Source organism: Dipodomys spectabilis, unplaced genomic scaffold (assembly GCF_019054845.1).
Source record: "Dipodomys spectabilis isolate Male_0828 unplaced genomic scaffold, ASM1905484v1 ptg000107l, whole genome shotgun sequence".
Classification (NCBI taxonomy): Eukaryota; Metazoa; Chordata; class Mammalia; order Rodentia; family Heteromyidae; genus Dipodomys; species Dipodomys spectabilis.
The window spans coordinates 4,429,218-4,447,579 of NW_024870784.1; the positions used below are offsets into that span (position 1 = coordinate 4,429,218).

Genomic DNA, 18,362 nt, shown 5'->3' on the forward strand with positions numbered 1-18,362 from the left:
AAACCAAGATACATTTAAGGAAACATCATCCAACTTTTCTGACTTTCTAATAATCATCACTTAGGCTCTTTTTTGGAAAAAAAAAACATTCCAACTTGTCTCTTCGGTTTGTTAGCAAGTTTTCAAGTTCTGTCAGTTCGGTTCTCACATTATCTGCTCATACAGCTCCTTCCCCTTTTGACGCTGACCCCACAGATGCTCTCAGTCCCTTGCTTGGGTTGTTGAGTTAAATCCCTCATTCATCTCTATTGGTGGTTTCTCCCGTGTAGTCAATCCATTTTACAAATGTGCTGTGGACTATTTTGAACAGTAACACATTAGCTTTCTCTGAGGTTTAAGTAGTCTTATAAACCCATTCTGCAGGTATACAGTGGCTAATTAGTAAGTGGCAAATTAATCCAGATATATCAGGATGTTTACTGATCTAACTGAACACATGGATGGACATGGGTGAGCATATCCTCTTTAGCAGAGTTTACAAAATCTACTTTTTTTTTTCCTAATTAAAAATCATCTTTAGCTGGGCGTCCATGACTCACACCTGTAGTCATAAGTACTCAGGCTGAGATCTGAGGATAATGGTTCAAAGCCAACCCAAGCAGGAAAGTCTGTGAGTCTCTTATCTCCAAAAACTACTCACGAAAGTCCGGAAGTGGTGCTGAGGCTCAGGGACAGTGCCCAGGCTCTGAGTTCAAGCCGCAGGACCAGCAAAAACAAAACAAAACAAATAAAGCTTTATTAAACAGAAGGGTTGCAGTTACATAAATTAGGCAAAACGTACATTTCCTTTTTGATGATGTCATCCATTCATTCACGCTCTCCCAGTTTTTCCTTCCCATGCTACTCATATCATACCTGTACCTTTTAATCTGCCACTGGGACCTTTGCCCCTCTGGTCAGGCTTAGGTGGCATATAAGCTGCTATCTACTTAAATTTTGGGAGATGGGGTTGGTTGGACAAAGCAGTACAACAGGAATGAGGCAAAGCAAGGACTGTCAGGTTGCTGTGGACGAGCTGGAGCCCACAGAGGGGCTGCTTGTGGAGGGAATGCCTTTGCCCTCTTCCCTTGAGACCCTTGAGGACCATGGGACCCACAGGCACTAAAGAACTGCCATCTTCAAATTTTATTATAAAGGTGGTGCACCGAGGGGAGCAGTAATACAAGTCAGGTAAAATATATATATATATTTTGGTCGGCCATGGGGCCTGAACGCTGGGCTTGGGCTCTGTCCCTCAGCTCTTCAGCTCAAGGCAAGCGCTCTACCACTTGAGCCACAGCGCCACTTCCAGTTTTTCTAGTGGTTTATTGGAGATAAGAGTCTCAAGGCCTTTCCTGCCCGGTCTGCCTTTGAACCGTGATCCTCAGATCTCAGCCTCCTGAGTAGCTAGGATTACAGGTGTGAGCCACTGGCACCCGGCTAGAACTTTCATTTTTTAAGGTGCTTTCTAAAATTTAGAATGAAGTTCATCTTCCCTGAACTTTTATTGGTTTTTCACATGACCGTAGCTACCTGCCTACTTGGTTATTTTCCTCTAAATCTGAGCAGGTTTTACATAGAGAATACATTGCTGAGCAGAGGTCTGTCTCCTGAAACCATGACTCTTAGCCAGTGCATTCCTCTGTAGGCTTGCACTAACCTGCAGTGCAGAGAGGTCATCACATGGAGGGTGGTCTGGAGGCTCTTACCCTGTTGTGTCTGTGTAAAGTGTGACTTGTTGCAATAATGCTACCTAATTATTGAGTTCAGTGGATAGAAGGGCATAGTGGACCAGACTGGCACAGAATTAAGAGTTTTTTGAATGTTACTCATTTTATTACTCCTGCCTCAACACTTTTTTTTTTTTTTTTTTTTTTTAAATTGTGAAAAACTACCTCAGAACCGTGGCAGAGTCAGAGAAACCTGTTTTATTTTTGAGATTACCTTTTCTGGTTTGGAAAATTTGGCTCGAGAAAGTAAAATGAAATCTCATCATTAGATACTTATTTTGGTTATTAGTAAGTTTGAAGATTTCATATACCTATTTTTAATTAGTAAGAATTGCATCTTTTTCTTATTTTTTGAGTGGGGTGAAAGAAGAGACTATAGTGGTTTTAATTTTATTGCTAGAGCATTTTCCTTAAACATTTAGGATATAACTCTTTGGATAGTAATATTTTTCAAGACTATTTTGGTTTGCTGTAGAATGGAAGCATAAATGTTAAATATTTTTTCAGTGTACATATGGAAGAGGGCAAATTAAAGCTTTAAAATGTTTATTTACTATACAAATATACTTTGAATTAAATTTTGTAACTATTATTGAATAATTAATTTGGCCAGTGTTTAACTTTTAAGTTGTCTTTGTCCAGATAAATATCTTGCCTTTTGACTTTTGTAATGGAAAAATTCTGTAATTATACAGTGTTTTAATTAGAATCACAAGCCGAATGATTGCCTCATTGGATAATCTTAAGTGTTATGCTGCAATTCAATATAGACACCAAAGTGCTTAACTGGTTTAAAAATAACTTGTATATTTAACAGCTGTTAGTGAGGAGTGTGTGTGTGACTCTTCATTCCTCCCTGGATGGGAGAAAGAAAAGAAGTTGATCAAAAAGTCTTCTCCCCTCCCCCTCAGCTGGTGTTGCTGGGCTTGCCTTAGGAGGTAGAGATGATGTCCAAGGAAGGCTTGAAGCAAGTGCTTCCTTGCAAAGAAACCAATATGTACCTGAAACCTAGTTTTATCTCCAGGCGTTTCTTAAAATAGCCTGTTTTGACATAGGTGAAGGTATCCTGGTTGATAGAATTTCTGCTGTGTTTGGTCCGAGCTAAGGAGGCACCTTTAGTGTGGACGTAGGCCCTAACTTGTGGTACAGAGATCTAACTGGGGTGGAGGGAAGCATCTTTGGGGTAATTAAATGCATTTCAGTCCTAAGCAGATTCTAGATCACCTTTTAGGCACATCCTTCTCAGTGTTGCATTAAAGAGTTTGCATTAAAGAGATTGCATTAAAGAGTTCCTTGATTATAATCAGTATCAAATGTCAATTTAAAAAAGGGCTTGAGTACATTTTGTAGAACTTCTGATATCTTTATGCAGTTCTGAAAGCTGAATTTTTTTCCTTCCAGTGCCAGGATTGAATCCCAGGGTCTGAATCTAGGACCTCACACTTGTTTGGCTTGCTTGTTCAACTGGCACTCTACTTGAGCCACACTTCCAAAATAGGCTTTGGAATTATTTTGGGAATAAGAGTATTCTACTTGAGCTGGCTTCAAAGTATCATCCTTGCATCTCAGCCTCCTGAGTGGCTAGTGATAGAAAAGTTTCAGGATATTGGAGTGTCATGTAGGAATAAGGATACCAACTCAAAAGCAACTAGGAAAGGCAAGTTTGCTTCTACAGAAAGGTGTGCTGCCAGCCAAAAATCTCGCAAGCAAACCTACACAACAGGTGACAGGCTGCTCATTTTTATCCCTAACCCAGTAAGCCCTGCCCTTCTGTTCACTCATTGGCTGAGCTCATGTTTGAAATCTGTAAAAGGATGTGGCTTTATTAACAGGGTATAATTAAAATTCTAGGATCTCTTAATTGAAGTGCAACAGGAAAAGTATGTAACTAAAGTATAATTAACAAGAGCTAAACTTCCTGGCCAAAGCAGAAACTTTAGAAAAACATTTCTCTCAAGATTAACAGAAAGAAAGCAAACTATTTTAATAGAAAAGATGCTTTTCTCACACTAGGATTTCAGGCCTCACTGAAAATTAAATCTTTTCATTAAAAAAGTTATTAGCAGCCGGGCACCAGTGGTTCACACCTGTAATCCTAGCTAATCAGAAGGCTGAGATCTGAGGATCCCGGTTCAAAACCAGCCCAGGCAGGAAAGTCTGTGAAACTCTTAATCTCCAAGTAACCACCAGAAAACTGGAAGTGGCGTTGTGGCTCAAGTGGTAGAGCCCTAGCCTTGAGCTGAAGAGCTGAGGGACAGCACCCAGGCCCAGAGTTCAAGCCCCATGACTGAACGCCGCCCCTCCCCCCAAAAAAAAGTGATAAGCAGATAAGCAACCTATCATGACCTCAGATATCTATGCTGTTTTAAGAAGTGACTAACCATGCAGCTAACTTTTTGAGATGCATTTATGACTTCATTTCAGGCATACTCTGTTTCTTTGGAAGAAAAGTTGCATTTTCTTCAGTAGTAGCCTAGAAGCCTGATGAGGCAATGTTACTGTCCTCTGTAGATGTTATTAGTTCCAGAAAATGGGTTCATCCTTGAGTGATGGTAGGTTTTAGTTATTTATTTTAGGAGCGTAGTTTCAAGACTAGTCAGGTCAGTTATCTGTTAAATAAATAATATCCTGGTATTCATCTCCTGGAATGTAATTTAGTTTTTGGTTTTTCTGTAGCCTTTCGTTTTGTATTAAGATTCTGATACTGCCAGCAAGGACTGTTTTAGCAGTGTTTCCTTGGGTTTTACCTGGATTCTGTGAATCCAGAAGACATCCTTTCCTGCTTCTCTCAGAGCTGCCCAGTGGAACTTTCACAAGGAACGAATTTGTTCTCTCAAAGGATGGGAGGTTAAATGCATTAAATAAAAATGTACATAAATTCTGAAAACTTGTATTTACAATTGTTTGGTAGCCTTAGGACTAGTTCTCAATTCAGCCACCAAGAATCACAAATTACTGTTGTGAAGATAAACTATTTTTATTGACTTTATCACACATGTACATGTATTTGTAAGCATTTTATACAAATGACCACCTTCTGTTGATATATTCAATTAGTTGGTTTCTTTCTCCTTTTTTGGGGTCCGTTGTGGGTCCTGAACTCTGGGCCTGGGTACTGTCCCTCAGCTCTGCCGCTCAAGGCTAGCGCTCTACCACTTGAGCCACAGCTCCACTTCCAGCTTTTTCTGCTTATGTAGTGCTGAGGAATTGAACCCAGGGCCTCATGCATGCAAGGCAAGCGCTCTACCACTGAGCCACCTTCCCAGCCCCTGTTTGGTTTCTTTAGCATGGAATTTTTCTAGTAAAGTATTTTCAGTTTTTCAAAAGTTTTGTTGCAGTTATTTTAAATCAGTCTTCAGTTAATCATACTTAATGTAATATGTAAAGAATCTCTTTTTTTTTTTTTGTGCTGGCATGGCTAATTATTGTCATTAATAACAGATTCACTTGCCTGTGGTCTTTATGTACTATGCCCATGACATCTGTTAAGCAACAAAAACTTAGAAGCCTCTCGTTTGTGCTGGGCTATCGTAAGTCCTTGGGTGCTGACAGAAGGGGAAGGGTGGGCGCTGGGGTGGGGTTCTTATTACTGCTTACATTTCAGTAACTTTACTGTACTGCTGGGAAGACTTTGGCTGTTAATCTACCAACTGGCCAGTTTTGAGAACCACCATCTTTGTGTTTTATTTTTATTTTTTAAGCAAGTGGCTAGACATCTTTTCAAAGGTTTAATCTTTCTTCAGCTTTCCTCTTGAGGCATAATCTTTATATGTCTTTTGTTTTCATGTCTTCTCATTTTTCTTAATTGGGAAAAGCTATTTAGATGAACTTCATTACTCACTAAAATTTTGGGCTATGAGAAAAATTAAATATTTGTCCATTTATTATATTTGTAACTGCTAATAAACCTATAAAATACAAGGTGGTATTATCTGCCTTGGATTTTTTAAATTTAAAATTATTTTATGACTTCAAAATATTGGGGAAAATCCACATTTACCCATGTGTTTTGTTGTACTGTGAACAGTTCAGTAATTTTCTTTTTGAAGTCCATCCTTAGACGACTTTGTCAGAAGTCATTATGCCAAACTCTTAATTCAGAGTAGAGGAGTTATGAGCTATCTCTGAGATCCAAACTCACTTGTGACATCCAGGTATATCTTGGGTCATTGTTTTTATCTTTTCTGTGTTCTATATGCTATTATTAAAAATTATTGTTGGCTCTCTGTTCCAGCTGTAATTTGGTTTGCTTCTTTAATTGTGTTAAGGGGCCCATTTACTAGGATAAATAAGATTTTCTGTGATTTTAGTTTTTAGGATGATGCAGTACATAAGAATATATGCTTGATAAGAAATACATGCATTTATCTACTACAGTAAAGTGTCAAGACTATTCATGGTGGTTCTTTAATATCGTTAATATTCCGTTTTAACTCCTAGTTCACCTACCTGATTGCTCTGGGGCCTGCCATGTGCATGTTTAAGTTGCAGTGTCCTGTTGTTCCACTTTCCTCTGTGATTGCCCTCCATCTCATACATGTCAGAAAATTTCACAAATACTACCTTGGCTTTTTAAACATTCCATTGTCTTCTCTCCTCATAAACCCTCTCTCATACAGGAGATTGAAATCAGAGCCCTTCATTTGATAGGCAAGTGCTATTCCCCTTGAGCCATGGCCCCCACCCTTTTTGTTGTAGTTATTTATCAGGTAGCTTATTGGGCTTCTTCCTTGGATAGCCTCAGACCACAGTCCTCACTTCTTGAGTTTATTACCATCCCTGGAGCTAGGCTATTGCTAACATTTTTGTTCCAACTGGCCTTGAACTACAATCCTCCTGTCTTTCTTGTGCCCTCACATTGTGTAGCCCATCAGGGCATCAGACTTGCCATCCTCCCTGTCTCAGCCTGCAAGTGCTGATATTACAGTTGTCTACCCCTAGATCTGTATCTACATTGTTTTTCAAAAAACAGTTTGGTGTTATTTTTTGTGTCTGTGACTCCTAGTTTCTATACTTCTGTGATTTCTTTTTGTGGGGGGAGGCTGGGGGTGGATCTGAAGTTTGAACTTTTTGGGGCCTTGTGCTCGCTAGACCAGCACTCTACTGCTTAAGCCAGAGGTCCTCAGCTCTGGTGAACATTTTTTGAGTGCAGATCTGCTGTTGACAAATGAGCCCACTTTTACTTGTCCGAAAAACTACTTTGCCTTATTTTTGAAAGTTGTTTCTGCTGGGTTTAGAATTGTAGGCCCAAGTCTTTTCCTTTGTTCATTTTGAAAATATTTTATTTTCTTCTAGTAGTCTGTGTGTGATTTCTGATAAGAAGTCAGTGGGTTCTGTTGCTTGTAAACTGCTCTGGCTGCTTTTCATTATTTCTCTTATTTTAGTCTAAGTAGATTTTCTTCCTCTCTTTAGTACAATTCACTTAAAAATTATTATTATTATTGTGAAGGTGATGTACAGATGTGATGTACAGTTACATTCGTAAGATAATGAGTGTATATTTCTTGTCAAACATTGTTACTCCCTTCCTCGTTTTTGAGTCACAGTTTTTTGTACCATTAAGTCTAGTAAAATTTGGATTCGGAGCTGATTGTCTCCTACCAGGTCTGTTTGCTTGTTAGCCATCCTCATCCTTGGAAGTTTTTTTTTCAATCTCTTTCCTTAACTAGATTAGGCCTGCACCTGGAACTTTCTAGGATCTTTCTAGGATCTACCTTTCTATCCTTCCTGGTTGAATACTTACTTGGCCTGGCCTGTGTGAGTTCAAGGATTAATTACTCAGCTTGCAGCTTCTTGGTAGTGTGCACAGTCCCCCTCCACCCCCAACAAATCCCTGGCTTTTTTCAGTACCCTTCCCCAGCTGGGAGGCCAAAGAACAGCTCCTCTTCATAGCTACTTCCTTGTAACTGCCCCATACCTTCTAGCAAGTCAGCATTCCGGAGTTCTCTCCTTAGCTCATTGACTCTACCCTGTTCTATTTGGGTCTCTTCTCCATTACCACTGTAGAAATTACATCCAGATAGAAAGCCAGTGTGATTGTGGGGCTTGCCAGGATTACTGCCTTTTTCCTCATCGATCACAGATTTCCATTTCCTGATGTTCAACATGTCTACAAACAATTACTTCAGGTTTTGATCAGTTTTTTTTTTTTTTTTTTGCCGGTCATGGGGCCTGAACTCTGGGTCTGGGCGCTGTCCCTCAGCTCTTCAGCTCAAGGCTAGCGCTCTACTACTGGACAGCGCCACTTCTGGCTTTTTCTGCTTATGTGGTGCTGAGGAATCGAACCCAGGGCCTCATGCTTGCAAGGCATGCACTCTACCGCTGAGCTACCTTCCCAGCCCCTTGATCAGTTTTTATAGTTGTTTATAAGCAAAGTAGTTTGTTAACTAGGACTCTAAGGTGATCAAAATGGAGGTCTGAGATTATAGGCTTTGGAAATATTTTTGTCTATATCCATTGTTATTAAGGATTTCATATACTATTTTGATGAATACTTGACACTGAAAGCCTGTGTTCTCAGATTTCATGTGAGTAATTTCATTGTGTCTGTGTATAACTGATAATATTCTATTTTGGCTCTGTGTGTGTGTGTGTGCACATACATGCGTGCTTGCGTGCGTGCGTGCGTGCGTGCCTGTGCAACTGTGCAGGTACTCCCCTTCCCCTGTAGACCCTGATGTACTAATTTGGCACCTTACAGGGTAATAAGTTGGTTAATTTTCCTTTCCATGAGGTCACCACAGTAGATATTCCTTAGTACTACACTGTGAAGTCACTGTCATTTGATTTGCAGTTGTTTTAATACATATCTGTGAAATGCCCTGTGCAGAGCCGGCGCCACTCTCCACAGTGTGTGCTCTGGGTAGTAAAACACATAGGGAAACTGTGATAATACTTCTTTATTTTTGACATGTGGGCCTATTTTAAAAATAATTCTTAAATCCTTATTCCTCCTCAGCTTCTTTCTGCATTCCTTTCTCTGCTCCTCATAGGCTAAAATTCCTGACCCATTCAGTTCACTTTTTCACTGAGCAAATGTTTATTGAATATAGGCCTTGTGTCCCAGGCACTGTTCTTGGCACTAGTACTAAAAGTGAACAGAACTTACTAGTAGGCCCACCTTCAATTGTCCTCAGTCCCATACATCTATTTCCAGTCATCATAGTTGTCTGTTCCTTTAACATTTGTCTGCAATTCTCATGTGCCTTGTTGCCTAGGGATCCTGCAGGCTTCTAATCAGATAAGCTTGTTTCCTCCCAATCTAGGGGATTTGATCTCAGAACCTTAGATTTATAGTAGTTTTTATACTTGGGTGCTGTGACTTTAATTATTTTGAATTATTTCTACTTCAATTTCAATCTTCCATTTTGTTCTTAGGTTTAGCTATTTCTCTTTAAAACCTAATAGAGATTAAGGGAATAGTCTCTTACCAACATGTTAATAACTAAAATTTAAGATAGCTGACTAGTGTACATTCAGACCTGTGACCTGCGTACAGTCTTAGATCTGAGATAAATGGCTGGTTTGTACTTTTTTATTTTACTCAGAATATCCCAGGCTTTGAAAATGCTATTTCCTCTGGGGCTGCTCTGTTGTTCAGCTTAAGGCTCAGTCTTAGAGATGTCTTGATGCAATGTTTCTCCTTACAGTCTGTCCACTCTCCCAGTAGCATGTTTCATACTAGGACATAGTAACTTGATTGCATTTCAGTTTTTGTTGTTTGTTTTATAACTTTTTTTTCTTTTGTACATCATGGGGCTTGAACTCAGGGCCTGGGTGTTATCCCTGAACCTCCTTTGCTCCATCACTTGAGCCACTACATTACTTTCATGTTTTCTGAGTAGTTTATTAGAGGTAAGAGTCTCTTGGACTTTCCTGCCTTGGCTGACTTCAAACCATGATTCTCAGATCTCAGCCTCCTGAGTATCTAGGGTAGATGTGAGCCACTGGCACCCAGCTACAACATGATTTTTATAAATTTAAAAAGTTAAACGTAAGTGTGTATAATTCAGAAGGATATACTAAGTACAAATAGGTTGCCACATGCATACTTTTCTGTAACATGTCTTTTGTACTATGACAGCAGTTTTAATGATCATTTTGGAATTGATCTCCAAATAATGATTTTGAAGGTAATTTTGAATTGAATTTTTTAAAGTTTATCTGCAATTGTAACCATGACAATTCCACATTCATTGTGATTCATTCTTAGACTAATATGGCTAATTGTAAATTTAGTTGAATATATATTACAATGCTATGGTAGCTATCAGTTTTGTAGCAAAGCAACAACTCATACGGCTTGGCCTAGTACTTTATTAACATAACATCTATTAACAGACAAACTAAATCCTTTTAAATTAATATTTGAATTAAAATGGAAAGTACAAACTTTAGAAAGAATATGTTCTTAGTTATAGAATCAGATTGAATAGAAATACTCATGTTAGTTAGGTTGTCCTCTTGGGGTTTTATCATAAAAAAAAAAAAGTGATGCCGGGCACTGGTGGCTCATGCTGAGGAGGCTGAGATCAGAGGGTCATAGTTCAAAGCCAGCCTGGGCAGGAAAATTCCCCGAGACTCGTATTTCCAGTAAACCACCAGAAAACCAGAAGTGGCACTGTGGCTCAAGTGGTAGAAGAGCTGAGGGCACCCAGGCCCAGAGTTCAAGCCCCACAACCAAAAACAAAAAAAAAAAAGAATAAGTGAGTAAATAGCTTACATATTGGCATCATGAGAGGAAAGTAATTGATGTTGATTTCTGAATTTGATACATAGCAATTGAGCTAAGAAGGGAGATAGTGAATATGTGTGTTTGTGTGTGTGTGTGTGTGTGTGTGTGTGTGTGTGTATTCCTCCACTCCCATACTAGGAAATGGAATAGGCAACGAGTTTTTCAATTTCACTGAAAAACTAATCAGTTATGGTAAATAATGTAATAGGTATCTTAAACATTTCCAGAAGTGAGAAACATAGTTATGGTTGTTGATCCATACTCATAGATCGCCCATAGCATTTTTTTTTAAAGAGCATGTCACCTAATATATTACTCATATACATAAGGATATGTGTTAGTCTCTAAATACCAACACAAAAAAGATGGCTGTGGGGCTCAGGCCTGTAATTCCATCTAAGCAAGAGATTTGGGAGGATTTCAGGATTCAGGATTGTGGTTCTAGGTAAACCTCAGGGAAAAGCAAGACCCCATTTCAACCAATAAGTTGGCTTTGGGGGTGCACTTCTGTGGTCCCAAAAGTAAAAGGCTGTAGATAGAAGGATCGCAGTCTAGGCCAGCTCAGGGGGAAAACACAAGAGACTATTTAAAGAATAATTTAAAGCAAAGAGGGCCAGGAGCATGGCCCAACTGGAGGGCTCTCGCCTAAGCAAGTCATAGCCCGAGCTAAAACCCAGAGCAGTGAGTGAGTGACAAAACAAAAATATAAGCGGGAAGGTAAGTCTCTTGGAGGAAAAACCCTCTAGTGTATGATATACAGAGTCAGAACACAGCTTATTTGGGGGTTATCTCTATTGGAATTAGTTGAGAGCAATTTTATAAGAAGTAGACTGCAAGTTGTTTTATAGATGCTGGGTGTAAAAGCAACGTTGATGTTAGCCAAGGCTCGCTGGAATGCTGACATTCTAGTCTTACCTTCAATTTACTGCATCAGAATCTGCTTTTTAAACAAGATTCAGAGATGATATGTGCATGTTAAGTTTGAGAAGCACTGTAACAGAACCTGAATGCCTTGCCAGTGTAGCCCTCCAGTATGGACTTACTTGATTTAATAGACATAATTGGCTGAATCTAAATTGATGATATGAAGCAAATATTTTAGGAGGATGTTATAACTAATAATTAAGAATCTAGGGCCGGGAAGGTGGCTCAGTGGTAGAGCGCTTGCCTTGCATGCCTGAGGCCGTGGGTTCGATTCCTCAGCACCACATAAGCAAAAAAGAAAAAAAAGCCGGAAGTGGCGCTGTGACTCAAGTGGTAGAGCGCTAGCCTTGAGCTGAAGAGCTGAGGGACAGCGCCCAGGCCCAGAGTTTAGGCCCCACGACTGGACCCAAAAAAACAAAACAAAAAAAAAAGAATTTACCCATTTTACTTGTAATTCTTTTATAATTCTCCCATTTGTCCTTCCGGATAATTCCTTGTGTCTTATTTCATCTGTATTGAATGTTTGGTTGAATGTTTTATGAATAAATGTGTATATTTATTATATATTTATATACATTTGTATTATGTATGGTGAGGCAAGTCATCAGCAAGATAATGGAGTAATTCAGAGTTGTATTAGACAACTACAAGTGTGTGTGTGTGTGTGTGTGTGTGTGTGTGTGTGTGTGTGAGAAATTCAATCTCAGCCAGATTATAGCTCATGCTTGTAATCTTAGCTACTCAGGAGGCTGAGATCTGAGGATCTCGGTTCAAAGCCAGCCCGGGCAGGAAAGTCCATGAGACTCTTATCTCCAATAACCCACTAGAAAACTGGAAGTGGCGCTGTGGCTAAAGTGGTAGAGTGCTTGCCTTGAGCAGCACAGGGACAGCGTCCAAGCCTCATGACTGACCAAAAAAAAAAAAAATCAGTTTTCTGGGCCTGGGCGCTATCCCTCAGCTCTTGAGCTCAAGGCTAGCATTCTACCACTTGAGCTACAGCGTCACTTCCGGTTTTCTGGTGGTTTATTGGAGATAGGAGTCTCACAGTCTTTCCTGCCCGTGCTGGCTTTGAACCTCGATCCTCAGATCTCAGCCTCCTGAGTAGCTAGGATTACAGACGTGAGCCACTAGTGCACGACCAGTTTTCATTTCTTTTTTCTTTTTTTTTTTTTTTTTTTGGGTCCGGTCGTGGGGCCTGAACTCTGGGCCTGGGCGCTGTCCCTCAGCTCTTCAGCTCAAGGCTAGTGCTCTACCACTTGAGCCACAGCGCCACTTCCAGCTTTTTTCTTTTTGCTTATGTGGTGCTGAGGAATGGAACCCAGGGCCGCAGGCATGCAAGGCAAGCGCTCTACCACTGAGCCACCTTCCCAGCCCTCTTTTTTTTTTTTTAGAATTTTTATTTATGTTTTGTTGGTAGTGGGCCTGAATTCTGGGTCTGGGCGCTGTCCCTCAGCTCTTCAGCCCAAGGTTAGCACGCTACCACTTGAGCCACAGTGCCACTTGCAGCTTTTTCTGCTTCTGTGGTGCTGAGGAATCGAACCCAGGACCTCATGCATACAAGGCAAGCCCTCTACCACTGAGCCACCTTCCCAGCCCCCAGTTTTCATTTCTTAAGCTGAACAGAAGTTGCCTACAGTTGAATCAAAGGAAAAAAATGCCATGCTCAGAAAACTCATTTCTCATCTAAGTTCAAAGTTCTTTTACTTAGTCATTTTGTGTAGGTCATTTAATAACACATGTTGGAGAGAGAAGCCAAGATCAAAAAGCAGTGCCAACGGCAGGCAGTGGAAGACTTGTTAGAAGGATTACTGGCCATCTTTGAAAAACTATGCCGACTGGGAGAAAATGAGGGAGGGTGACACAGTTCCAAAAGAAATGCACTCAGTAGCTGACTATGGAAACTGTTAACTCCTCTGTACACCACCTTTACACTAAAACATTAAAACATTGTAAAGCTGTGCAAGTACTCATGAGCAGAATAAAGAGAAAGAGCTGTTTGGAATCCGTTTGGTAATTTTAAGTGAGTTGTAACAAAGGAAAAGCAGTTGTTTTGGAGTGCCCTTGGAGATAGACGGCTGTATGAGATAGGCTACATGGCAGGTGGGGTTACTCTTCTGTGTAACCCCCAGTTTTGATTCTGTTTGAGGGAGAATCTTGAAGTAAGAATCCCTAAGTTTTGAGACTTTTGAGCTTTGTTCTCTTCAGTTTTCTGAGTGTTGTCAACACTGAAGTAGAGGCTGATGCTGTCCCCATATAATCAGGGTACGTTTAGTATACCTGATCATTGCCAGTGCTATTGCAAATATTTTCACAATAACCTTTTCAGATAGGAACCGTCCTTATTGGGAAATTTGATGCCATTATTGCAGTAAGAAGTAGAGCTGGGATTTCAAACCCTCCAGCTTGACTGAGAGTTTGCACTCTTGATGGTATGATCAGCCCACAGTATATGTGGACACCTAAAATAGATTTGAGGAAAAGCATCTTGGTGTACTGGTCAGTGTGGTGTGGTACTAGTCAGTATGGTGTTGTGCAAGGTTGGAATAGCTAGTCCGTTCAGAATGGAGCATTAAGTCTTTGGGCTCTAGCATTTGTTGACAAGTATTTTGTGCCTTGCTTCTTGGTTTCAGTTTGTAGTTAAGTTTTTTTTGGATACAAGAAGAAAAGTCTTTTGTTAGTAAGCTTGTCAATAGTTTCCCATGTCACAAGGTTTAATCTGTTTCTGCCCTGCATATACCATAATTATCGTCCTCTTATACCTGTGGGATGATTATTGATAGATAGCCTTTTCTTTTTGGTCAGCTTGCCATTTCTTAGTTCTCTTAGCACTTTTGAATGACGTTGAATTCTGCATTTGTGTATTTCTTTCTGGTGCATATGTTCAGCTCTTACTTCTGTCACTGCTGAGACCTGACAGATCTTTGCTTTGGGGATCCCTGGAATATTGCTTGCCATATATCTGGAAAGATGCAAAGCAGCATATCAGCACTGTTCGCGGGTTGATTTTTTTTTTTTTTTTGTCGGTCGTGGGGCTTGAACTCTGGGCCTGGGCGCTGTCCCTCAGCTCTTCAGCTCAAGGCGAGCGCTCTACCACTTGAGCTACAGTGCCACTTCCTCGCGGGTTGATTTGTGAAGAATTGATGTATTGACAAGGCTTTTCTAGAACTGAGACTGTTACTTGGGATTCTCATCAAACTGTGACTTAGGGTTCTTAATGGATAAAATTTTCATTTGTGAAAATAACTTTTAAAGGTTTCTACTGTTGCCATATACAAAGCTTTTCTTAAGAGTTTCTCAATAAATTTCTATGCACTCAATCAGTATCTCTTACACCATTTAACTTTATGTTTAGTGACAGATCTTGTTTGATGTTATAAAGGTTTTAATATTATTGAATGTCTGAAAGGCCTAGAATAAACAACTGTTAGACACATCAAATGGTACTAACATTAGAACATGAGTACTTACTTAAACTGTGTTTATCTTGTCACAGGAGGAGAGACTTCAGCATGCAAACCTTCATCTGTTCGGCTTGCACCGTCATTTTCATTCCATGCTGCTGGCCTTCAGATGGCTGGACAGATGCCCCATTCACATCAGTACAGTGACCGTCGCCAGCCAAACATAAGTGACCAACAGGTTTCTGCCTTATCATATTCTGACCAGATTCAACAACCTCTAACTAACCAGGTAAGTTGACAAAGTGTCAGAAACAAAGTTGATATGGCAGTTTATTCTTTAAACATGTTAGCCAAGCATATACCTTGTTGTCCCAGGTTTTGGGGAGGCAGAAGCAAGGAGTCCTGTTTGGGCAAAGTTTGAGTCTCAGAAACAATACATAAAGCAAAGGGCTGGGGACATGGCTCAGATTAGGCTTTGGTTCAGTGCCCAGGCCAACCAAAAATTTAAAAAAAAAAAAAAGAATAAAGTTGGGGCGGGGAGACAGTGGCACATACCTACAGTCATAGCTACTCAGGAGTTTGAGATCTGAAAATTGAGGTTCAAAGCCAGCCCGTGCTGGCTGTTTGATTAACTCCAATTAACCAGCAAAAGGCCAGAAATGGAGGTGTGGCTAACATGGTAGAACAATTGCAACCTTGGTCCAAGAACCTAAGGAAGAGTGCTTGGCCCCGAGTTCAAGTCCTGGTACCAGGGGAAGAAAAGTTGGAATATGAAATAATTGTTTGCATTTTTAAATATAGTATGAAAGTTTAGATAGGCAAAACATAAGATGTTTATATTTTAAGATCTTTTTTTTTTTTAAAGCAAAAGCTAAACACTATATTTTAATTGAAAGATATTCAGAATTGGGGCTCCAAGCCAGACTAGGAAGACACATCCAAGAGACTATCTCCAGTTAATCAGCAAAAGGCTGTAAATGGAGATGTGACCCAAGTGATAGAGTACCAATCATGAACTGTAAAACTAAGTGTATGAAGGTGAAACTCTGAGTTTAAGCCTCATACTGGCAAAAACACAAACACACATACACACAAAAGGCTTGAAGCCATAGCTCAGCATTAGAGCTCAGCATTTTAATTTTGCTTACAAAATTAAAAAAAAAAATCTTAATAGAGACCCAGAAACACAACAAATCAAAGAAAGGTTGGGTAAGTGGGATTGCATAAAATTGCAGAGCTTCTGCATGGCAAAGGACATAGCTATCAAGATCAATAGAAAGCCCACCGATTGGGAAAAGATCTTCACTAGCCATACAATGGACAAGGGTCTCATATAACAACAGATGCTGGAGGGGATGCATACTGAAGGGAACCTTACTACATTGTTGGTGGGAGTGTAAACTTGTTCAACCACTTTGGAAAGCAGTATGGAGGTTCCTCAAAAGACTCCACATAGAGCTCCCCTATGACCCAGCAATCCCACTTTTGGGCATTTACCCAAATGATCACAGACAAGACCATACTAAAGCTACCAGTACGACTATGTTTATTGCAGCATTATTTACCGTAGCTAAGATATGGAACCAACCCAGATGCCCCTCAATAGATGAATGGATCAAGAAAATGTGGTATATATACACAATGGAATTCTATGCCTCCATCAGAAAGAATGACATTGCCCCATTTGTTAGGAAATGGAAAGGCTTGGAAAAAATTATATTAAGTGAAGTAAGCCAGGCCCCAAGAAACATAGGTCCCATGGTTTCCCTTATTTGCAATAACTAGTATATGTCTGAGTCAAGCAGAAAAGGTCAGATAAGGTGATGCTAGGGAAATGAACCCTAAGATATGTATTCAAATGTTTTTTTCTTTCATGCGATTGTTTCTAACTTACTTACAAGATGATTTCTTTGTTGCTTTGTATGTCCCTCCCCCGCGGTATAAGCCCTGCTTTCACTGTATTTGATGTTGGTATAATTTGTGGAGGGGAAGGGCAAAAACAAATTGTTTGAATAGGGATACAGGTGGACCCATGGCAACAATAAGATGTACAAGTCGTTATGTCGAAACACATTACAACTTGGGTTGGCGGCAGGGTGGGGGGGTGGTTTGGGGGAAATGGGAAGGGATGGGAAGGGGAAACAAAGGAGGAGGCTACTACAATGCTTGATAAGAAATGTACTCATTATCTTGACCATGTAATTGTAAACCCTCAGTACAGTATTTTCACAATAAAAAAAAAAACAAAACAAAAATTTAAAAAAGGAAACCTGTTATAAACCATAAACATATAAACTACATATATATATTATGCACTGTAAACATTTTTCGTTCCTTTAAATGTTTATATCATTCACATAATTAATTGACATGTTTATTACTGATACTGTCTTCATTTCTTTATTTTTTTTGGTCTGGTCGTGGAGCCTGAACTCTGGGTCTGGACGCTGTCCCTCAGCTCTTCAGCTCAAAGCTAGCGCTCTACCACTTGAGCCACAGTGTCACTTCCAGTTTTTTCTTTTTGATTATGTGGTGCTGGGGAATCGACCCCACGGCCTCATGCATGCAAGGCAAGTGCTCTACCACTGAGCCACCTTCCCAGACCTGATACTGTCTTTAATAAATTAAGTTCCCAGGGAACTTAGTTTTGCCTACTGCTATTATTTTTGGAATAAAACAATATATATTTGGAAAATTATTTCAGGTCTTATTAATTATGAAGATCTCCTCAGTAGTTAAATTATCAAGGGTGGTATACCTGTCCCGCCCTGTGTCTTATTTGGAACTACAAGAAGGAGAGGACAATTAGAAAAGATGCCATAGTTTACTCAGTAATTAAATGAATTTACTATCTTGAAAAAAATTTTCTTTTAGAATCTGAGTGTTCATGCAGAGGAAATTTAACATTAATATTGGTAATTCTTCTAGCTGAATGCTTGTAATAACTCCATCGTGCCTGACCACAGGGATGCTGATTAGTTCTTGTTCTGCACAGTTAGAGCCCTTTTCTTTTTAAAATTTTTTTATTTTTATTTTATTAGTATGGGTTAGTTCTCAAGATACTTTTGAAGGTATGAGTTTGTGTTGTTTATATTGTTGGTCTTTCTCTCTAATTGACCTGTGTTCTCTGAGTCGTCTTTGCAAGAGGGTCTGATTCAGCAAATTTCACTTGTAGAAATATCCATAAAAGCAAGGCAAGAATATAGGGAGGACTAGTGTGCTAATACATTGATATAATTGGCTTGAAAAATCTGTTGATTGTAAGAAGTTCTATGGGTCCTTCCCTTCGTTTACTGAAGCATGATGCTTTGTGGATAGTGCTCAAAGAGCAATGTTAGGAATGCACACCTGAGCCTGGGTTTGTAGCTCAGGTGTGTGTGAGTGAGTAAAGTTTGATGGTGCTATCAGCTGCACTTCTTAGCACCCAACAATTGGCAGCCGTGGGGCTCTGGTACCAACCAGCTTGTGTTTTGGTGTCACTGGCGCCTTGAAATTTTGCCTTAGGAACTTGCAGACTTCCTTTGGTGGTTGGATTTAACTCTGCCCACCTGTTGTAAACCTGACCTGACCTGATTTCCTTCTGAGTAACTCAGT

At 39.9% G+C, this 18,362-nt stretch overlaps 1 protein-coding gene across 2 annotated transcripts in view; it reads left to right on the forward strand.

Moving 5' to 3' along the window:
* The window catches only part of Dyrk1a (dual specificity tyrosine phosphorylation regulated kinase 1A), a 129,295-nt gene that overhangs the window by 74,502 nt on the left and 36,431 nt on the right, over nt 1-18,362 (forward strand). For both annotated transcript variants that reach the window (XM_042687185.1, XM_042687186.1), the window contains exon 3: nt 14,861-15,057. In XM_042687185.1, coding sequence (XP_042543119.1) covers nt 14,861-15,057 — 197 coding nt within the window. The remainder of the gene's footprint in view (nt 1-14,860; nt 15,058-18,362) is intronic.